At 37.6% G+C, this 24,525-nt stretch overlaps 1 protein-coding gene across 9 annotated transcripts in view; it reads left to right on the plus strand.

Moving 5' to 3' along the window:
* Positions 1-24,525, plus strand: part of CTNND2 (catenin delta 2) — a 623,732-nt gene that overhangs the window by 556,109 nt on the left and 43,098 nt on the right. For 6 of the 9 annotated variants that reach the window (XM_067467540.1, XM_067467541.1, XM_067467542.1 and 3 more), the window contains 3 exons: positions 5,589-5,799; positions 11,788-11,872; positions 16,631-16,756. In XM_067467540.1, the coding sequence (XP_067323641.1) occupies positions 5,589-5,799; positions 11,788-11,872; positions 16,631-16,756 (422 nt within the window). The remainder of the gene's footprint in view (positions 1-5,588; positions 5,800-11,787; positions 11,873-16,630; positions 16,757-24,525) is intronic. The other 3 variants (XM_067467543.1, XM_067467545.1, XM_060774656.2) reach the window with 1 other exon arrangement.

Genomic DNA, 24,525 nt, shown 5'->3' on the forward strand with positions numbered 1-24,525 from the left:
CTTTGTTGATATTCCACCCTATTTCGGTGAGCACTGATTATTTGTTGTCTGTTTTTATATTGTTTTTATATTGTTATTATTATTACATTACTGTTAATTGTATATTTATGTTTTGATGTGGGCGCCATGGGGTGCCACTTTGTTAGCCATCCTGAGTCCCTCTGTGGAGGTTGAGAAAGGACGGGATATAAACGCCCTAAATAAATAAATAATAAATAATTTCCCCAAGGGGACTCAGGGCGGATTACAGTACACATATACGGCAAATATTCAATTCCGTTGTACAATTAACAAAGACAGGCAGTACATAAACAGAGGTAAAGGCTTTGACCCATTATATATATGGTATCCCATATGAGTGTTTGTGTGGTTTCAGCATGCAGCCTTTAACTCTGTGTCTGTGTGTTCTGAACTGTGGATACTTTAAAAAATGCTCATCATCTTTTTTTGTGTAAAAAACAATATTATGCAGAAAACAAGTTTCCTGCAAAGAAAATAACATTTATCAATGGAAGGGGTTTTTTAATGTGCAGAAAACCTGTTCTTTGTGCCAAAATCTTATTTTCTATTTTTTTAATCTCCATGTGCATTTTTTAAAGCACAGAATAAGTTCAAACTGCAATTAAGCTCTGAAAATTGTACCTTTTTTATTACTATCTCAATGTGAAGAGGGAAGTGGTAAAATGGTTCATTGCTGCTTGTGAGAATTACATTTATGAAAATTTACATTGCTAGTTTGAACATTTCAATAATGTTCTCTTCAGGTCCTTGTTCAATCCATTTGTGAGGCTTTCTGTGTTTTTCTGTGGCACTATTTAGCTTCTCTTTACATAAGCTCTGATCTCTTATTGAACCATCTTGGGATGCTGGAATTGTGCCGGCAAGTGTTACAGGCCTTGGCCAATGGTTTACTCTTCAGCATCCTTTGTGGTTTCTCCTTTGCAACTTCATATAGAGCCGAATAAGTATTTTATTATTACTACTTTATGGTATTTGAAATGCATGTTGTAATCTCCTCTGCTCTGATTCATACAAAACATTCTGCAGTCACTACCTATTTAATGTTTCCAGATCACCGACCATGATAGTAAGCATAACCATTTTGCAGTACCTTTTCTTGTCACCTATTGACTATTGTACTATTAACTTTGTAAAAGTGCAAGCTGTCCTTTTAATGGAAAGTCCAAAGGGTTTGCGATCTTTGTTCATAGATTCCATTTGTTACCATAATACAGACAATATCTCAAAAGAAAAATTAAAGTGTCAGGGAGAGATAACAACAGCCTTTTCCCATTTGTGTGTTTTTGCTTAGCCTTCTACCAGGCAACACAGAATGGAATAGGAAACCTGCTGAAAACTATAGTACATTAAAACAATTGTTTGCTACACTGACATTTCAGATGAAATTAAGTGTCCTCCGATTGAATACATGATCCTACATCATGATTACCAATAATTAGAAGTGAAAGGCTGTTTAAAATATCAGGCTCTGAAATGTCATTGCAGTTCCAAAATAAGTTGTCAAGATTAAGGAAATATTTATTAGGCATGTGCTAGAATCAGCCTACAAAATTATGAAAAATGTTTGATAAAGGAACATGTAGACCTCCAAATACCATTGGACTGCATCTCTTGTGAGCCATAACCAATGCTAAGCATAATATTGAGGGATTATAGGAATTGTAGAATGTAACAACATCTTGGAGGGCACACACACAAGTCATGTTTCAGTTACACTTGACGCAACTTTTGAGAAATCTCATTCTTTCCACAATTCCCATTGAACTCGCACCGTGAAATAGACCAAACATAGGAAAATGGATCTAAAGGTCAATTTCCTGACCTATTTAGTTATTTATTTTTTAGAATTCTTGCAAGAACCTGTGAATGAAACTCCGTTAAGGGGAATGAACCTATGTGGAAATATCTCTTTGAGTTATTAGCCACCTAGTGAGAAATGTTCCTGGGCCAGGTGCCATTCTGTCCACTTCCAAGGACATACTTGATCAAGCACCATAGATCCTGAGGGCCACCCAAAATTCTTTGACTGCACACCTCGGCCAGTCTTACCTGGAAGGCCTTCCTGAAGGCACTTCCTTCCAAACCTCAGTTTTTCAAGAGTGAGAACCCTCATTCCAGCCTCAAGTTTAGCCACCTTTTGCAGCCTCCCTATTGCAAAACCTATAGGAACTGTTATAGAAGTCAAACCTTCATTCCCCTAAAGGGTGGCATGCTAATACTATCCCCATGCCAGATAAACCTATTTAGGTGACCCCACCCCAAGCCAATTACCAATGTTGGGTAGGCAAATCCCCTTTTGTGCCATTTTTTTCTAGATAGTTCACTTGATCTTTTGAGTCTTGTAACTGCACTTATTTTTTCAGCTGAAGAGCAGAGCAAAAATCCGCCGAGGAATTGATTAGTTATATTCAGTTCTATCACCAACACTGTGTTAGTGCTATCACCCCACTCTGCTTCTCTCTTGAATCTCAAATTCAGGTCTGTGCTTTCAAAGTAAGCAGCACAAGTACATGGGTGAAACAGAAAACAGAAAAGGAAATAGGGAAGAGACTGGTTTTAACAGTGAAAAGACTACACAAATAAAGAGCACAGAATCTTTCCCTGGTCACTGCTAATGCTCCCTAGTACTCATCCCTGATTCTCTATAGTGGCCATTTTTTATATGAAATAAAAATTTTAAAAAGGTTCTAAAGCTGACGGTAGCAAAAACCAATGCATGGGAAAGATCTTAGTTTAGTTTGAGCACCCCTTATATATCCCTTTTTGTATTAAAAACAGGTTACAGTGATCTGTTTTTGTATAACTGGGATAATCATGTGGTGACTTGTATGTAGAACTGCCTCAATCATGTGCAGATTTGACCTTGAGACATAATGATACAGTTTCTTATATTATTTGTGCTTCAAGTTGTTCCAGACATCTGATTTCAAAGAATTCTCGACAATGTTTCTTCAGAGGGGGTTTGCCTTTGCCTTCCTATAAGCCTGAACAAGTAGGGTTTCCCACATTTACTATACTAGATTTCTATGTCTGAGTGGGGATTTGAACCCTGGTATCCAGTCTCATAGTTAAATACTCAAACCAGCTCCTAACACTGGCTCTCAGCATCTTCTCTACTCTGGCCACAATTTGTCTACAGTTGTCAAATTTTTCTATATGTCAAGAAAACAGAACTTTTTGTTTATCTGTTTCATCCGAAAGACAAGTGTAAGACAGTGTCACCTTCACTTCTTGTTCTTTTTTGCCAGTTCTAATCTAGACAGAAACATGACAACCATGGAAGGAGGCTGTGCTGGGAAAATATACTATAGATTCTAATCCAGAAACCCAATTACTTTTTGCTCACCTCTTCCTAGGTGTAGCAGATTTTAATAACTTAAAGGATAGGAAGAGAGACAATACAAAATTGAGACTGACCTCTGGAAATAAGCTGAAATAACTGTAGTCTCAGATAACTTGATTCTGTAGCACCAGAAAATCTGCTCTGTACAAACAACCACATTCGTTCTATGAAAGCTACCCTGAAATTACATCTTTAATTTCCTCCATTCTCACTTTTTGAATAAATCTAGGAAGATAAAAGAGCTTTCTTAGATGCTACACAGTATTAAATTTAATCACATTCAAATCCTTTTAATGTGTGTTGAGTCATCAAGTATAAGTTATAGACAACATATCTTTACTTGCAGATCAACAGAGTCCCCTTTCAATGAATATAAAATCTCATACTCCCCTTCAAACTTGTCTCCCTCAATAATTATACTGAAATTTGCAATATTGAAATGAAATTTGAAATGTTGTGACTAAAAGTAAGTCAAAGCTTTTATAAATTTAGGGACATATTTAATTAATAAAATAAGTAATCACTATACCACATTGACTTTTGGAAAACACCACATTGATGGCCATGTGAGATTACAGTATATCATAATTACACACAGACCGGTCCAGCATATGTTTCTGCAATTGAAAAATTTAGTGTATTCTATCTAAATCAACAGATGTAATGAGTTAATTTATATGATTTTCACCATAGAACTCTACCACAATTGATGCTCATCATTTTTTTTAAAAAAAAATCTGAATTATTTTAGAGAAAAAGTACACACAGCACTAAGTATTTCTGGTTGTTGTTTGGAATGGGCTACTTTGAAGTGATCCAGATCACTGACTCTAATGTTACTGCCATTATTATTATTACTATTATTATTATATTTATTTATACCCCGCTTTATCTCCCCCAAAGGGGACTCAAAGTGGTTTCTCTCTCCCCATTTTCCACATCTGACAAAGAAGATCTGAATGCAGAAGTTTTCTGCTTATACAGCAAATGAGATTAAAGAGGGCCATCTATCTTTACACAACTTACAGTGTGGTTGGATTGTGACCATATTCAAATAAAAATTAAGGCTATTATTATATTTATTTATACCCCACTTTATCTCCCCCAAAGGGGACTCAAAGTTGTTTTTCTCTCCCCATTTTCCAAATCTGACAAAGAAGATCTGAATATAGAAGATTTCTGCTTATACAGCAAATGAGATTAAAGAGGGTCATCTATCTATACACTCATATTTGGATTGTGACCTCTTTTCAAATAAAAATTAAGGCTCAAAATTTAAAAAATAAAATAAATACTGCAAAGCTGGATATTTGTATGTCCTAGCTGGGAAAACATGGTCCTTTTCAAAGTTATCACATTCATTGTGTTGCAGATACTATGCCGAATTTCGTTATAAATGCTTTCCATTAGAAGGCATTTGAATATATAATTTATACAATCTTCCTCTTTCCATTCACCTTTGTGACTTTCTATTTTACAGGTTGTATTTTACTAGTGTGCCTCCACTCACAGAAGGCTATTTGACCCGATGGAGGCTAATGTCACCAGAAGAGAGGGCATGTTTATATAATTCCTCCAGCCCTCTGCAACATCTTGTTCCTTTTCCAGATCTACTTTAGAAAATGGAGGGACCTTTATAACAGCATGAAATAAGAGGGGGGGAGTCTCTGCTGAAGGAAGGGGAAAGTTCACTTCCTTTTCAGCTCTGCTAAAGGAGGTAGTTCCTCCTTTAGCAGAGAATACCAGTGGGTAAGGATACCAATGGGATATGACCCACTATTTCATCTTTTTATGGTTTAGTAATATCTGATGAAGGACTCAAGTGCAGAAGACATAATAAGCATTCATTATAAGTGTGTGCATGTGAAATCATTGTAGTTACTCCTCTAGCATGCATTGCACATTGTGTAAGATACTGTGGGGAATGGGAATTTGCCAGACTAGTGGTCAAAGGCTAAAAGATGATCCTTGATAAGGAGGGTATGTTTTTAAAAATTTTATCAAACTGAAAATAGATCACCTGACTTCATGTCATTTTGTATTTGAGTCCCCTTCGAGATAAAGCAGGGTATAAATATTAATATTGTTAATATTAATATTAATAATAATAATAATTGCAAAATGAATTAATGTCAGATGATTGCTTTTCTTTCCTGTATCTCCCTCTTCATTTGTTCATCTTTAAATATAATTCCTCTTTCTTCTTCTTTTTTCTTTCCAAAAGGCAAGTATGCCATGCGGGATTTGGTCCACCGGCTTCCAGGAGGTAATAACAGTAACAATTCAGGAAGCAAGGCCATGTCTGATGATACTGTTACTGCCATTTGTTGCACCTTGCATGAAGTCATCACAAAAAACATGGAAAATGCCAAGGCCTTACGGGATGCAGGAGGAATCGAAAAGCTTGTTGGCATTTCCAAGAGTAAAGGAGACAAGTACGTTTTTGCAAATCATCTCATGCCTATCAGCTATAATTGAATTGTCTGCTCTAATGATTTCCTTTAATTCCGTAGTTTATCATGTATTAGTAAGCTTGACAGATGATGAGGGAAGGTTGGGGGACAGTAGATGGATAATCTCACATCAATGTATCTGATGCTTGTAGACATTATTGACATTTGAGGCATATTTATCTGCCCGCAAAAGCTTATGTCTTGACGTATCAGCATTGGCTATGCTTGGAAAGTGCATCCTTATATACTTACAGTGTGGTTGTCTCTTTTCCCTAAGAAACCGTTCCTACCAGAGACACATAAAAGGGAATTTGTATGACAGTTCAAATACCATTACTGAATTAATTATTGGATGAAATGTAGGGTAGCTACTGATTTTAAAAATGTAAAAACAGAAACACCTTATATCCATGTTATTAAGAAAATAATTTCAAATATTTCAAATACTGAGAAATGCAGTATGATGTTAACATGCTATAATTTCCCCATATCATATTTGTATTAAGCAAAAAAAAAAACCCTAAAATTAAAACACAACGAAGAGAATAGTTGTTCAGGTGTGGTACTGTAGTAGCCCACATTTTGTTGGTTACCAAGGGTGTGTCTGCACTATAGAATTATTGTAGTTTGACACCACTTTAACTGCCATAGCTCAATACTATAGAATTCTGGGGTTTGGAATTTGGTGAGTCACCAGCACTCTTTTAGCAGAGAATATGAAAGACCTTGTAAAAACCTCAAGTGGTATCAAACTTCATTCTTTCTCCAATGTCTCCCCCTAAATCCAATCCAAACTATATGCTTGTTGGGTTGTTGTAAGTTTTTGGGTTGTATGGCCATGTTCTAGAAGCATTCTCTCTTGACGTTTTGCCTGCATCTGTGGCAAGCATCCTCAGAGGTTGTGAGGTTATCATGTATTAGTAAACTTGACAGATGACAATCTCTGAGGATGCTTGCCACAGATGCAGGCGAAATGTCTACAGAGAATGCTTCTAGAACATAGCCATACAACCTGAAAAACTTACAACAACCCAGTGATTCCAGCCATGAAAGCCTTCGACAATATATGTTTGTTTTTGTTTAAATACGTTTGGGTCTGGCAACTTTAATTAAAAGACAGGAAATAAAAGCATGCTAGATCATGGGTGTCAAACTCATTTTCACCGAGGGCCGCATTAGCCTTATTGTTGCCTTCAAAGGGCTGTTTGTGATTGTAAGACTGTATAAATGTAACTATGTTGCCCTGGCATTAAAAGTTTTGCGGGCCACATTAAATGATGTGGCGGGCTGAATTCAGCCCATGGGCTTTTCGTTTGACAAATATATGCTAGATGACATACAACTTTGGAAGGAAATTAATACATTTATGAGTAAGAGAAGGTAATGCAGGAGTAAGTTATACAGAAAACCGATCTTCTGGATTAATAGATATTACCCAGATGTGAGCAGACTCTAGTTATGTAGATATGGCTAGCAAATAAAAATAAGGATGAATGTAATATTTGACACATTGAACAAAAATGTTCTAAGCTTTAAATTCTTCTCTGGCATGGTTTGAAAACCTTCTCCTTTATTTATTGTTGAACTGATAACAACAATAAATATAGCTGACCTTGCAGTAGTCCTTGGAAAGGCTATAATTCCTAGGTCTGCTTGGCATACCACACACCAGGGATCAGGGGGAAAGTGGAACCTATCCCTTTTGGTGTCACCATAGCTACTTATTGCCAGCATTCACAATTGTGTTGGTTAAAGGAAAGGTGAGGGTTCTGGGGCAACCTAGAGCTGATGACACCGAGAAGTTCTAGATCAGTGGTGGTGAATCAATGGCATGCCTGCCAGAAGGGGCATGCAGTGGCCTCTCTCCTGGCGCATGCACTGTCGCCTACTCACCCACTCCCCACCCCACTTACCCCTTGCTCACCACCCTCACTCCACCTCAGTTTGGGCACTCAGTCTCTCAAAAGTTCACCATCACCATTCTAGATGAATGAAATGCAGAGGAGAAAACTGAAGCTGGTATGGAAGCAAGCCAGCCTCCTTTTTCATTTTGTGTCTCAAACTGCAAAGAAAGCATAGCCTTTGAAAGATAACACTTTTGGAACATTTCTGTGGAAGTATCAGAGATTTAGATTCATTGTCCAATATCAAGAAAAATGGGAAAGAGACTTGAGAAAGAACATCTCAGAGGAAATGTGGACTCAACACTGACATTGACTTTAACCTTAGACAATGTTTTTTACAAGATTTGTTTAGATGGAATCTAGGTCTCTAAGGGATGAATATACACCAGTGAGTCATTTTAGTAGGAGTTGGGGAAATATCAGAGGAAATTACTTTCCTGTTTATTGGAAGTGCTGTAGGATAATACCATATTGGAAATTAATGCTGAGTTATGTAAAATAAATAAAGGATTATGAGCTTTCGCTGGATATTTGCTTTATTCTGCTGCTTAAAAGACAGGCTAATTTTGAATGATTTACAGAAGACAAAAACCTCTTCTAGGGCGGCGATAAGATACAAATAAGTGAGGGAAGCAAGAACATATGGAACAGTCTCTAGTGGAGTAGTTAGTGCATATCCGAGACATCCTGTTTATGATTTAAGTGGCTAATATTTTCAACATTGTAGAAGGAAGCACACATTTTGTTCAAAATGTACTATGCTTATTATGCTCCATTCATGTTATGAAAAATAATACAGGAAACTGTTAAGCTGCAATGATTATCTTTCTTCCTTTTCTTCTTTCACAGTGTTGGCAGTTGGTAGTTAAATTGTCAACCGTTATGAACTTGTAATTGCATTATATGATGTTTATTAAAGAAAAATTGCTCCATAGTACTTTCGATGAGGATTGTTTATTATGTCTATTGTTTCCTCTTCTGATCATTGATTTGGTTTTAAGTAACCAACTAAGCATGAAGACAGATTGTTTTGCATTCATATTAGTTAATGGAGTTGTCCTGCTCATTGCCCTGCACTGAACCCCCTTGGGGAGACTAGTGCTATGGTGGGGAAATATTGTGGAAATACAGTAGTGTGTACAAGTAAGAATTTCACTGCCACAAGTTTAGATGCAGACCATGATTTACTTGTCTCATTCTTCAACCTATGTAAGACTTTGAAAAAAGTAACAGTTATTACAATCTGTCCGCATCTGTCAGTATCTCTAGCAAAGTCCATATCTATATATTTGTATTGTATGTATGTTTACCTGGAACCACTTGACTACTATAAATTATGATAGGGAATGGCTAGCTGAAAAGACTTCTCTAGTTAAAATCTTGCATTAAATCTCTGAACGAATGCAATTTTCGTTATCTGTCGCCATTCATTGTCCCAAGATTAATAATTAAATCATTGGACAGAACTGAATGCTTTCATGCTAGGTGTTCTTTCTCTCATGGTACAATATCCTTTACTTGCAAAACAATCCAGTATGGACAGGAAATTGCACTGATAGAGAAGAGCATCTCTGAACAAAAGTGATACGTTTGATACAGGCCCGTAGCCAGGATTTTGATTTGGGGGGGCTGAGTCTGAGTGAAAGAGGGTCTACCCTAGCAAACCTTTGGTATCGTTACCCCAATACCCCCATGCATATGGGATATATGGAGCATGGTGATCAGATCATGATATGACTAAACATAACAGTTTAAATAATGTACTAGTAGGGCCTTCTTATGAACCACCATGAGAATTTCAGGGGGGGGGGGGGTGATAGCACATTCTGGTTTGATAGCACATTCTGATAAAATATGACCAGAATTTCATTTCTCAGTCAGATAGGCCTGGTCAAAAACTCTATGATGTTTTTCTTAAGTCTGTGTTTGTCTGAAACATTACTCCCTATCATTAAGCATACTCTTGAATGATGTATTCCAGATGGATCCTCTCTCTTTTGCAGAGTCCTTTGCTCTAGAGCAGTGGTTCCCAACCTTTGGTCCTCCAGATGTTTTGGACTTCATATCCCACAATTCCAAACAGCTAGTAAACTGGCTGAGATTTCTGGGAGTTGAAGTCCAAAACAACTGGACCAAAGGTTGGGAACTACTGCTCTAGAGAAACTTCCTGACCTGAAAAGTCCTTTCCCACCAAAAATCCCCTTTAAAGACCCAGATTCCAATGGTAGTTCATTGAGCAGATGTTTTCATCTTCAGCCAAGAATTCTAGGGAGAAAGTGTCTCATGTCTGCTTTTGGAAACCTATTGCTGGATCACAATTTGGGCCCAGGGTTTGATCCTTTTCAAGCTGAAATCACTCTTTCAACAGCATTCCACATCAGGGTTTTGACCAGATAATTTCATTATTTTATTCTGGTTTAGTGAACTTAGTATTTTATTCTCTTCTTTGCACTGCTTCAACAAGGAGCAAAGTGACACTACACTTCCAACCTTTTATCCTGGAAGTGCCAGGAAAACCAAATAGGGGTAATTTGATGTCATTCCAAAAACATATCTTTGGAAGACAACTGTCCCTATACATTGCAGTTCATCTGGCCACTTTTCATCATTGTGTGTGTGGTGCAGTTAACAAAATAATTATATTGTCATCTCTTTTTTAAGCCTTTTGTCTCATTTTGGCAGTCCCTAATCTTCTGATCGCTTAACCCCAATCCTTCTACACTGCCATATAATCCAGATTATCAAAGCAGATGACTCACATTATCTGCCATGAACTGGATTATGAGTCTACACTGCAAGACTCATATAATCTAGCAGTGCTAAATGGCATTGTAGACTCATATAATCCAGCTCAAAGCAGATAATCTGGATTTTATAAGGCAGTGTAGAAGGGGCCTTAGTCTTACAAGTTTTCTCAATTGCACCAGCTTTTCCCTATCAAGAAGAAACCTCCTGGTTAGATGGCTTTCTCATTTTTATGTGTGTTGTTTCACACTGATAATACTCCACCATAGTATTTGCTATTCCCCAGTGTATATTTTATTTCTTGCATGTTTTCAGTGAAATTCCTCTTTTAACCAATTCTTAATGGATATGCATTATTGAGTCCCGTTGCCTAAGACATGCCATGATAAGGTCCCATTTGCACTACACATTTACAGAACTACATTCCACTTTTAACTGTTAAGGCAATGTTTTAAGGAATCCAGAGATTTACAATGTAAAGAGGGACATTTAGAATAATTAGCCAGAGTGCTCTAGTGTCTCTCCAAATTAAAAAAAAACCCTTAGGATTCCAAAGCAATCATGGAAGTTAAGGTTATTTAATATTTAATGTTTATTTTACCTAAGTGATATTTATTGTCGAAGGCTTTCATGGCCGGAATCACTGGGTTGTTGTAGGTTTTTTCGGGCTATATGGCCATGGTCTAGAAGCATTTCTCCTGATGTTTCGCCTACATCTATGGCAAGCATCCTCAGAGGGAGTGAGGTGATATTTGTCTTTACTGTTCTAATTTAGCACAAAGCCGATGTAAAATCATACTACGTATTTTTGACATTAATAATGAAATCTGAAATATATACAGAAAGTCTTTACTTTCTATTGTTGTTTCGTGTGAATGAACCCAGGGTCTCAAGATGCCATATAGAGAATGTGCATGTGTTCTGAGAGCATAGCTGGCAAAAAATTAATCTACTTCCAAATGAATTTAATTTGATTTCCTGTAGTTTGTGCATTATTGACCTTCTACCCTCAAGAGCTGTGGGGTTTTATTTTGTTTTTCCTTTCCAAATCACTGGGGTACCATTTTGCTCTTAATGAACACTCTTAACCTTTCAGTCAGTCTACTAAAATTGTTCACCTTTTCACCCTGCTTCTAACACTGAAGTGGTACTCAAGAATTAAAAAGGATGATGAAAAAGTCTGTTAGCCACGACAGGTTCAACTCTCGTGCATAGCTGAACACACATCTCCTAAAGTTCTGATAGAAGTGATGAATATAAAACTGTTTCTTGAGTTTTTTGTTAAAATATTATTATTATTTCCCCCTTGTTTCCCAAACAGACATTCACCAAAAGTAGTGAAGGCAGCATCTCAGGTCTTAAATAGCATGTGGCAGTACAGAGACCTGAGGAGTCTATACAAGAAGGTAAGATATATTTAATTACTCTTCTACCATTCTTAAAATTAGCATCTCTCCAGGCAGGGGTGAGTTTAAGCATAAAGGTTAGTGACCTAGTATTTGAAATGTAGGTTTGTTGTACAAGTTTCTGCCTTACCTGTCCAACGTAAAAGCACACAAATCAGGGACACCATTTCTTTGGAATACAACTTAGGTTTTGGTTGGAGAAGCATATTTTCACCATGTTCAAGTGCTTGTCCTTGGTTTTATTGAAAAATAAATACAAAAAAGAACCACATTTTAAATCTCCTTTCAGTGATTCATAATGCTTACAAGGGTTTTGTTAAAGCACACATAGAACTGACACAGAAAAAAAAAACAGCCTTTGTTGTGGATGCTTAGTGAATAGACTTATTTAATAAGCAGCTTTCCATTAGGCTGTACAACCTGTAAACTGGCCAAAGGTATTAATATTTCTAATGACTTATCACTCATTAAAATTTTGTCCTAAATTAAATATCATCCTGGCTTAGATCTATTATGTTTTAGCTCAACAAGGTTTCCTAAAACATGGGCTGGCTAGCTGGATATAAACAAAATAAGCTTTTACCACAGTCAATCAGAATAATCACCAAAGTTTGTATTGATGCAGGACCTGCTTTCAAATATATATGTTTTTCATGTCAGGAGCAACTTGAGAAACTGCAAGTTGCTTCTGGTGTGAGAGAATTGGCCATCTTCAAGGATGTTACCCAGGGGACACCCGGATGTTTCACCATCCTGTGAGAGGCTTCTATCATGTCTTTGCATGATAAACTGGAGCTAACAGATGGGAGCTCACCACACTCCCCAGATTCAAACCACTGACCTTTCGGTCAGTTGTCCTGATGGCACAAGTGTTTAACCCATTGTGCCACCAAGTATGAGCCTTCGGGTTCCCAGTGATAATGACCTTTCTGGACCCCACCCCAGTTTTCCAAAGAGAGAATTAAAACAGAGCAATGTGGCTGTTGCTTTGCTGCATATTAAATCCTGTATCTTAATACTGAGTTGTAACCCACAAAGCAGAAACACCCGCTCAACAGTCTAGTCTTGACTAAAGTGGATACATTCAATCAACTGTGAAATAAGTAAACACTTATGTAAAATCTATTGATTCTCTGGGCTTAATCTAGAAACTAAGAAATTGATTCATGCCATTACTTTTCTTTAAACTATGTGTTCTAATAGTGTTTGTAAATAAGGGAATTTTAAATACATATATTTTAGAAATAATTGTCCACCACTAGAGAGGTTATTGTGCTTCTATGCTGTATTGGCATATTTTAAGGTATTGAACTGTTATCCAAGATGGACTTTTTCTGTAAATAGATACTATCAAAGGAAAACAAACCAACTGGAGACATTGTCCAATTTTTTGTAATATATAAAGCAACACAGTAGAAAACTGAAATTTTCATTATCAGTACCATATCTTCTCCCACTCATTGTCAACACTAGAGAGCAAGCGTGCTGTTTGAGCTTGCTGATGTTGTGTTGGAGAACTTCTGGAAGTGAGATTACACCAGTCAGAAAAAAAATACAGGAAGTAAATGCTACTATGGGTGAGAGAATTATGCAAACCAAAAAGTACTTAAAATGCTGTCCAAGATATGAAGATTTTATTTGTCTATTGTGATTGTTCTTGTGTTAAATTATCCCATCACTCAATATTCCACTCAAAGAAAGCTGTCAAGGTGGCTAAATGATCAAAAACAGAGGCTGACAAATACAGTTTCATTTAAATAAGGCATAACATTCACTTCTTGTTCTAATTTAACTTTAACTACTTTAAAAAGAGATTTTGATGTCATAGTAATAAACTAACTGAAAACATCAACTCAGTAGTTTCCATGATGTTCTTTGACCCAGCAAACCCTTCCATCAGTAAAACTAAGGAAGAGACAATTTCTGCTGATTCTGTCTCCTCACTGCAACCATCACTCACCTCCCAAAAGTCTCCATAGTAAATTCCTGACAGTATGAAGTCTTTCTCCTTATTTAGTAGATGGAAATTCTTGTTAAATTAAAGTCAATAGGGAAACACCACTGGTGGTTACCAATCACTGCTGCAAGGAGAGAAGAAAGTCAGTTTCAGAAGTTATTGAAAGAGAATTTAACATAACTTATACATACCATAATATTATATAGCAGTGATGGACATCTATACAGTTCTCTTTCTATAATGGATACTGTTATACTTGTTTCAAAAAGAACATGGAAGATAATCCAAAGAAGCTAGATTAACTGTTGGCTTCAGGTGAGAAAAGGGAAGGCAATCATTTAGTATGAAGAGGCTTCTAAAATGGCAAACGTTAAGATGTTGTGAAGAGAGATAAATCCGTGTTACAATCTAATGCAACACTATGGCTCATCCAGTGAAGTAGATTGAGGACATGATCAAAGCAAAAAGCAAGGAAGGTGTTTCTTCAAGCAATGCATAATTAACTTGCTGAATTGACTAGCACAAGATATAATAGCTTCTAAAAGGGTTTGACATTTCACTGGTTTTATCTAAAGCTATTAGTCCCGATAGCTGCATGTAACCTTTAAGTTCAGAAAGTCTACCAATACCCAACATTAGACTTAATAGAACTTAGTTCTCAGTAGTCATGTCTTCAGCAAGTTAATTTTTAAGTTTTTATGTTTTGATTTGTGTTAATTCCAACTCCAGATTTTCTTTTAATACCCATAGTTTTACTCCAGGCAAACCAAAGTATGCGTTTGCTTCTCATTGGGATGAATAGTTATAGCTTTAGATAATGTTCTCAAAGTGAGACAGAAGACAGAACATTTGCCACACTGATGATGATATCTCCATATCAGATGTGGACAGAATGAGACTAAGAGGATTAAGACAGAAAAATGTCTGTGGTGAAAAAAATAATTTGGACTGCAGTGTTGACTGGATGCCATTTATTTGTGACTGGCACATCATTAACTGTCACTTTCAAACAAGTTAGTAATTTTGAGTGAATATTTTTAAAGAAAACTATATAGAATATTTTCTCTTTTCAGCATGTGTTTTAAAAGCATAACATTCAATGCAGGTGAGCAGAATAATGAAATTGAAAATCCGTCTTGCTGAACCTTTTCATTATTTTGATGATCCCTGGTGCTATTCTATTTCTTGGGTTACTTCTTTCCTGCACCATTCCCCTTTCATGTTCCTTGCTTTCACTAAGCTTAGATCCCCATTATCCCCACATTGCTGTTTTTTTTTAGCACAAATATAAAATGTTCCCACCAGCTTCTATCTCCATATTTTGAACCACATGAAGTTGTTAAATAGTTTTCAGTTGTATCTCCATGTAGGTAATGCCATAGCAATCCAATCTAGACACGGTGAAGGCATTGCATAATTATGCCCCAGTTGTCTTTCTCCAGAAGCAGTCATAGGCGGTATACCAACCTAAGGAGGCTTAAAAAAGAAACAATTCTAACCACAGTTGCCATCTGATATTTATGGGGTAGAACCATTCATTTTGACTTATCACTCCCTTTTCCTTGGAACATATTGTATTCATCCTCATCTAAGCCATCACTGAATATGATTCAGCGCTCTCATAATTTCCTTCTGGATACTTCTAGACAAAAAAGTTATGCTCTTCCATGTAGTTATACTCAGTGTACTCATAGCTGTACTCATCCAGTTTTTAAATAATAGGAGATATGATTGAACCTTGCAGCAGTCAACAGGACGGGACAGGAGTCTCTTTCAGCTCCCTGAGATTTCTGTCCAACATATAAATAAAATCACCAAAATGCATTGCTATGATCAACCCAAAAGGCTGGAATTCTCAAAAGCAGCTAATAGAGCTGTTGACAGAGTACCAAGGCAACTAAGGCAATCCTAGTACTAAAAGGGATCCTGGGTCCAAAGAAAATGGTCATTTTTATCCAAGTTCTGGAGCTGGGGTGAAACCACCTTACCCAAAAGTGGGCAATGCATGACTTCAATTAAACTTGCACCCTGTAGAAATTTCTTTTTGTATTTTACTCCCCTGTTTGAGCTTGCTCTCACTGCTGCCTTCCCCAACCCCAGTAGTGTGGTTGTGCTACTTCCACATCTGCTACCATCTTGGAATCATACCATTAAAGTCGTTTCTTAATAGATGTAGTTACCATATAAAACAGCTTGGCTGGTACATCATTTGCTATGTATAGCAGCTACACCTATTGAAAAATTACATGGTTAATCATACTTGGCCACAAGTGATAGCCGATGATGATGATTATGATGATTACATGGATAAAGGACTGTGCATGTTATTCAAGACACATGGAAACAACACAGAGACATCAGCTGCCATGTTGAAGTCTAAAGCAGTGGTCCTCAACCTGTCGGTCCCCAGATGTTTTGGCCTTCAACTCAACTCCCAGAAATCCTAACAGCTGGTAAACTGGCAGAGATTCCTGGGAGTTATAGGCCAAAACACCTGGAGACCCACAGGTTGAGAACCACTGGTCTAGATGGAGCTACTTTTCCTCACTGCTAGTTGACTCACAAATCACAATAATTTAAAATATTGGTCAGACATGTGCATTTTTGATTATACATCATGGTATCCATGGGGTTAATGATCACCTGTAGCAATATGATTCGTTTCTGACTGTAATTTAAAATTGTTCTAGCTGTGCCAAAAAAAAAGTGTAGCCTAGATCCCGTATTTCTATGTCACTGTAGCAAAATACCTCATTGAAATGAATGATTGATTGATTGACTGATTGATTGATTTATGGCAGCGGGTGGCCCCAGACTTCAGAGTGGCTGAGGACAGAGGATTTTCACCTACCCATCATTCTGAGTCATGGCACGCTCAGCATACCCTCTCCCAGAACCAAGATACCAGAATCTATTCCCAAACCCAGGTATTCGGGCTGTCAGCTGACTAGTCTTGATTTGTGATTTTTAAAAACTTATTTCTTTCTTTTACTTACTATTTTTTAAATTCTAAAACTGATATGTCACAAACAAAGCCTCACATATTGGCTAACCAATAAAATATTAACACATTTACAATAAATGATATTGAATGCATATCTAGATTTACATCTGCAAGAGCACTGATGAGTGTATTTAAATATTCATATCATGCAAAATGCAATTAGGGAAAGGAATGTCTCGAATATATTGTAATAACTTGTGTTTTTATCCAAGTCTCCTTCAGTTTGCTTACAGATAGAGGAATTAACAGCACTCACCCTATTGTTAACTGACCAGGGGGCAATTTTAACATGGGGGGGGGGATACTAAAGAGCACAGAATAGGTTTACTTTGATCCTAAATTTTTACAGTATGTTATGTATTTTGTATATTTTTGAAATTTCTGAAATTTGCTCATCACTAAGTGTTAACAGAGAAAATACTCAAAAATGTTGTCTCTTCAGCTATATTTTCCCTATTGATAGAGTTATGTTGAAAAGGTTTGGCTTGACTTAATATGTTTTCCTAAGGTATGCAAGAAAGTATGAAAATAGAACAGAATTATTAATAGTTTGATGTATGTTAATGCAGCTCTGCATACAGTACCATCTGAGATCGCAAGCTGTGAACCAAAATGTCCCTGTTGCAAATGTCACCTCAGACACTATCAGTCTACCTCTGCATAAGGAGATAATATGGTTGATCTACCATGTTTTACTGATCCATTGTCACAATAAAGCACACAGAGTGCTGAGTAGATTTCAAATGCATTAATATAAAGCTAAATAATGTCAATATTAGTTGATAGAATTAGAATTACTTTGTTGTTGTGTGCCTTGAAGTAATTTCTGACTTATGGTGACCTTAAAGGGCAAGATTTATTCAAAGAAGGTTTGCTTTTGCCTTCCCTTGAGGATTAAAGATGGTGACTTTCCCAATTTCACCCAATGGATTTCCATGACTAGGTGGGAATTCAAACTCTGGTCTCCAGAGACATTATCCAGTGCCTAAACCACTGTATCACACTGGCTCTCTACAAGATGACTTAGGGTGCATCTACATCTACAATGCTGCACCATTTTAACTGCCAAGACTGAAATGCTATGGAATCATGTGATTGTAGTTTTAGTAAGGCACCAATTTCTATTTGACAGAGCAGGCTAAAAACCTTATAAAACTGCAGGTCCCAGAATACCATAAAATTGAGCTATGGCAGTTAAAGTGGTGCAATGCTACACTGATTCTACAGTGTAGATGCACCCTTAGAATGGGTTTATTGTGCCTGCAAACTTTTTGTAAGAATGTGGGGGGGGGATCTCTTTTGGGGGGTTTTCACTAGCTCACGAGAGACAGAGATGAAACTAAAATAATGTTATTTTTTTAAAAGTTAAGTCTGTCTCCCAACCAGTTCTGCTAATGTGTTTCTAGTTCTCAATATGAATTGCAGTGCTGATTTGTTTGTTTACTACCATTCACATTTATCTCTTATCAAAAAATGTGCTTCCACTGATTTGACTGTAATGAGAATAGCTGTCAGTGGTTTAGTGTTATATGATCAGATACATAGTCTACATTATGGTGTGCATAATGTAGTCAGAGTGGAACAATGTCCTGAGTGCATTCCAAGTGCTTTTTTCTTAAAATCAAGATGCATAGTTTGGTGATGGTATTATTTATTGATATTCTTGTTAACTGTTACAGATATGAAACTTATTTTCTATTGTCATTTCACTCTGCTCAAAACACTTGTTACCTAGTCTCCTCTTCAGCATTGTGTAAATCATCCTTCACCACTGCAGCTTTAGCATTAACCACAGGAGAGCCAGATTTGTCTATGCATCTATATCAGGATGCAGGAAATAACAAAACTGGCAGTATAAATAACAGATTGAAACAAGTGTTAGAGTCTGCACTGTGAAGTGTCAGTAACAACCTTATGTACAAACTGATAACATGCAGGTAGAATTTTCAGCTTGCTACTACAAAAAAATGATGTGCTAAAAGAAGCTTTCCATGCATTTCTTCTCCATTATTTTTTGAGCTTCCTAGTCTAGGTCCAGGTACACAAGTTTATATTGTCATTTAGGCTGATAGTCTAACTTATTGATAGGAATAATAGGAATGAATTGTCCAAGGAGTCTAGCTTCCCTGGCCACTAGTGAGGCCTGATGGAAATTCAAAAATATCTGATCATTCGCCATTGTTATTCTAAACTAGAACTGAGTAAAGTTCACACAGGCCACAGGTGGACCCTAGGACTCCACATTTAACATCCTGAAGGCCCCAAACAGTTTGAAGTGATTGTTTTATTGTTCAAACCTTCACAAATAGCTGGAAACTGCTGCAAATTGCAGCGATTTGCTTTGCCAATCCCTGGGCTACCAGATATTTTTTAAAAGCACCAATAATCCAACTTGGCCAAAAGTTGGTCCAGTAGTAATATTATTCAGTTCTTGTTTCTATTCCAAGAAATTTTCAGTAGACTGTGGTAGGGGGTTCTGCAAGTTTTTAAGGAATGTGAGAAGTTTATGGGGACTGGGCTAAGTAAATCATTGTGTAGTACAGTGTAGAACAAGTCATTATCATTTTTTCATCACAAATGATGTTCTTTCCCGTCCTTCTGAACCTTTCCTATTTTGGCTGATAACTTTTTGGACATTTTATTATGGCTCAAAGCTGCCTGGCACCAAATAATTGAACATGTCACTTTCAGTTTTGCTTTGCTTGTATTTTTGTCTGTTAGTTAGTTTTAGTAATTCTGCTTATCTTCCATGGAGATACACTGAGGGATGATTCATTTGCCTCAAAGATATACCATGCTGTGGATTATCCAGTTGCATAGGCATTGACTGTTAGTTGTCCAGGTAGATACTACATTGCAACAAGGCATAGAGAAGGGGGCTGCGGATAAATTGCGGTGCACATTTGAGTGGTATTCTTAATTACATTTAACTTGTGAAACACTCACCAAAGAGACTGATTATGATTGAAATATGGATTGTATTCTTTGTGAGCAGCTTTTGGAGTTAATGAACATCCACTCAATGACTAGCCTCTCTGAATTGGCTACTCAAGTAGATAGCACTGCTTTCCAAAGGAGCTATGAGTCATCATATGGGAAGCATACCATTCTGGATTGTCCCTGCACCTTGCTTTCATATTCTTAATTTAGAATAAGTGCTTCTAAATAAAACAACAAGACAGAAGAGGAATGGTATGTACAATTGTGGGCAGAATATCCAAACTCAAGTGACAGAATATTCATTGTAGACGCTTACATGGGAACAGGTTTGTCAGTCTATGGAACATCAACATGCAGGTGATGGCAATAGAAAGAAATAGAGGATCTGACCTTATGCATGTGTAGAAGTCTATTGAGTCATTGAATGCTGTAGTGTATGTCAGATCATTCATTTTGAATGTAGAATTACTAATCAAGAGCTCTTTCATGGTTATATTTAAGAAGATTCAAGCCTGATAAAAAAAGTCTATGCACAGTAAATAAGTTTATTGATTTTTGATTAAAACATAATACTTTCAAAGTAAACATCTTAAACGATTGTTTAAAATTTGACTGTAAGACTATTTGAAACAATCTGATAGAAATTATACTGTTTGCGACCCACTGAACTAAACATATTGTAGCTCGCTTGTAGGGAACCTACTGGACAAGCTCCCCTGTTTTTCAGCCTGCAACATTCCTTCACCTGTCCTTTTACCTGACAGGGAATGGAGAGAAGCACACTACCACTCCTCCTCCAGAGAAGAGAGGTCATAGCTCTTCCCATCATTCCCTCTCCACCACAAACTGCTGTCTGTCTGTAAATAAAACCTATCTCCAGAGCTGCTGGAGGAGCTTACTTGTTCTGAAGTAGAAACATTGCCTTCACCTGCTCCTCTACTTGATAAGAGATATAAAGAGCTGTTTGGGTAGCCTGAGAGAGCTAGAACTTCTAGACATAGGATATACAACCATTCCTCCTCCAAAGAAGAGAGTTTATAGTTGTTCATTTCATCCCCTCTTCACCAGGAACAGCGGCTTGCAGATACTGGACATTATGCATTTTTGAAAGCTGGAGGATTTCTTCCATTGCTTGCTTACATGTAGGCTTAGTACTTCACCAAATGTCAGATAGCTTTTCTCAGTTTTGATTATTTAAAGGTCCCATCTTTCTATACAGTAAGGTAACCTTCTTTTGATCTGTTTGTAAAGACAGACAGACAAATTCTCTGTGCGGTGTGGCAGATCGGTCTGAGTAATTGACTGATAACCTGCCTTTTGAAGTTTAGTTATTTAATAGAGTTTTGAAACTTGCTCCAGGCTAGAGAGTCAGAGGTGTCTGAAGGGCCCCTCTAGGTCAAGGCTTTAGTAACTTTCTAGTCTTTAGATGTACAGTGCCTGGCCTTGGGAGGAAGTTTCTGATACTCCACAGACAAAAGCTTCAAAATATTACTAGAATGGATCCAGAGTTTACATGTTCTACTGACAGGAGACAGTGGGATCTAATGGAGTGTCCTGGTTGGAGAAAAGTGACATAAGTGAAGATTTCCACTGAGGGTTCCTTCTCCCTGCAGTCTCTTAATATAATGCCATGCCCAGTTGTGGAGGCAGTTTTGGACCCTACATCAAGGAGGGAGAATAGATAGTATTTACTATACTAATCCCTTTTCTCTGATCATTTCACAGATAAAAATCCAACATTGTTGTAGTCAACTTATGTTGGCATGTGGTCAAGATGACAAATGTTATTAACAAGGAAGAACACATAAACTATGAGATACTGCAGCACGTTTGCTTTTACTTCTCTTTCCCCTTCTGAGTCAATTGAGTGCAAATTACTTTTGCAACCAAGGAAGTCAACTGATGAAAAAGTGAAAAAATGGCAGAAGGAGAAAAGATGAGACAGCAAAAGATCGACTAAGACTATCCCTGTGTAGTTAGAACAGATTATCCTTTCTGCCACGGAGTATCTCTTTTGCTAGGTTTCACCCTGGTCAGTTCTAGATCCACCTTTAGATCTATTCACAGCTTTCAAACCCAAATATATCTACAGCTCTAGATTTATATTTTAGAGTATAAGCAATGGGGTGCACCATAATACTTTCTTCTATGAGCTAAAGAAGCAAAAATGAACAGTAAAAGGATAACTTGAATTTAGCCTGGTGATCTTTCTAATTTCATAGACAGTAGATTGAGGCCTAAATACATACTAGGTTCTGCCTATTTAATCTACTAGTCAGTGTTGGTAGCAGTTGGAGGTGGACATCGGAAAGACCAAAAATTACCTGTCCTGCCCTATATAGATGGAATTTGTATATGTGTGGGCAGTCTTTATTAAATGTTTACATGTGGTGGGTATGTGTGAGCCAGCTCCAAGTATGAAAGGAAGCATGATGGTGCATCACTTAGTCGGCAAAAAGGTGCACCTACAGTGGAAAGAGAGGGGATATCTTATTTTGCCATTCAAGTCATACTCTTTGTTCAAAGCAATGAAGCAGCATTGTTGTCAGTGAGACCATTTTCAGCTCTCTTTACAGATTTTCTCCTACTGTGCTACAATAAAGCCCAGCATAATGCCTAGTTATTCTCTGCTCTTAAGGGAAATTAAACAAAAAGACTGGTGCATGCAGCTAGAGAACATAAATTTTGCTACAACCATCTGAGTAAGTGAATGATAAGCTAGTTGTTTCAGTTCTTTCATATGCAGTGTAATCAGGTTATGCACTTGTTTGAGAAACAGCTGTGGGAATTATGGCTTATTAGGTTTTTTGCTCACAATATTTAGGAGAAAGAATTGGCTGCTGTGAGCTGAATATGGATTTGGGGGGATTACTTTTTCCTTTGGCTCTGTTTCTTTGGGTGCAAGCTTTAATTTGTTTAATCAGTATGTGAATCAGTCACATATTAAAAGTGTATCCTTGAATACTGTAGGACAATGAAGATGGGACATAAGCACTCTTGGGCTCTTTGCTCTGTACCTTTGTATTTTCTTGTAATTTTCCTTCCAACTATGATTTATAATAAACAAAGATGTTAATAAACAAAATGGTGATCTTACAATTAAAAGAAAATGCTCCAGGCATTCTAGGTCCTTAGTAGAAACCCTCTGCATTATTTTTAGTGGCTTACAATCTGGGTTTGTTTGGGAGTACAAGCCAAGATCCCAGCTTCATATGTCACAATAAGCTACTGGTTCCTGGTTAGTTTTAAGTGCTTGCACAAAAGGAGATGGAAATGAAACTGCAAGCACAAGCAAGAATCTGGTTCATTGTAGACCAGAATAAATGACCAAGCAGATCATTGTATAATCTCTGCCCACACATATACAAATTCCATCTATATAGAGCAGGTCAGGTAACTTTTGGCCTTCCTTGATGTCCACCTCTAACTGCTACAAACACTGACTAGGGCTAATGAGTGTTTCACTGTAGCAACCTCATAAGGACCACACTGCCCCTGTATGTCTGTAGCATCATATCATTATAAGCTATCACTTGTGACTATCACCCTCATCAGATCGGGTGAAATTAGTATCCTACGATGCTCTCACCTTGTCTAATGGATAGAGCCCAATGTCAGACATCAAATGACATTGTGTGACATCTGATGGAGGCCCCACCCACAACTGGGGTAAAAGCGTCTCTGGACACTTTTCCCCAAACACAGGAGGATTCTCTGTGAGGGCAATGCTTTCCCCATATGATGGGGAAAGTGTCACCAAGAGCGATAGTTGTGCATGGGGCAACATATTGGCCCCAGTGCTCCCTTTTTCCTCACAGAAGCCAGGCAAAGTGGGAAACGCTTTGGGTTTCATATGTCTTGGGATTGTCTTCCAAGAGTACAATCTTGGTAGTGGGTCCACCAAGTCTGTAACACTAAGACACAGGACAACGTTACATGGAGCCCATCCAGACAAGGCTTTAAACATGGGAGTTCCCATTTCAAAAAGGGGGGTTGCATAGACAACATCAGTGGTAAATGCACTCTGATTCAAGGAGGGAAGCCACAGGATAAAAAGGTCCCCTCTTATCCCATTTCTGGCTGAAAGATGCAGATCTTCGCATATCTGTGTGACCTTGCATGCCAGAAAACATATCTTTTCCTTCCCCCTCCCGGTAGAGACTGCTCTAGCCAATGTCCATCCCTTTTCAAAAGCCCAAAACAGCTGATCAGCTGATTGAGCTGTTGAACAGACACACTGCTTATTGAAAGGAAGCACTAATGGAAAGCCATCATAGAATCAAAGAGTTGGAAGAGACCTCATGGGCCATCCAGTCCAACTCCCTGCCAAGAAGCAGGAATATTGCATTCAAATCACCCCTGACAGATGGCCATCCAGCCTCTGTTTAAAAGTTTCCAAAGAAGGAGCCTCCACCACACTCTGAACGGCTCTCACAGTCAGGAAGTTCTTCCTCATGTTCAGATGGAATCTCCTCTCTTGTTGTTTGAAGCCATTGTTCCGCATCCTAGTCTCCAAGGAAGCAGAAAGCAAGCTTGCTCCCTCCTCCCTGTGGCTTCCTCTCACATATTTATACATGGCTACCATATCTCCTCTCAGCCTTCTCTTCTTCAGGCTAAACATGCCCAGCTCCTTAAGCTGCTCCTCATAGGGCTTGTTCTCCAGACCCTTGATCATTTTGGTCGCCCTCCTCTGGACACACATCAGAACTCTATGAAACTCTTTAACACTGTAAATTCTGTAACACTGTAAAC

The sequence above is a fragment of the Anolis sagrei genome, chromosome 4 (assembly GCF_037176765.1).
Source record: "Anolis sagrei isolate rAnoSag1 chromosome 4, rAnoSag1.mat, whole genome shotgun sequence".
In the NCBI taxonomy this organism is placed as follows: domain Eukaryota; kingdom Metazoa; phylum Chordata; class Lepidosauria; order Squamata; family Dactyloidae; genus Anolis; species Anolis sagrei.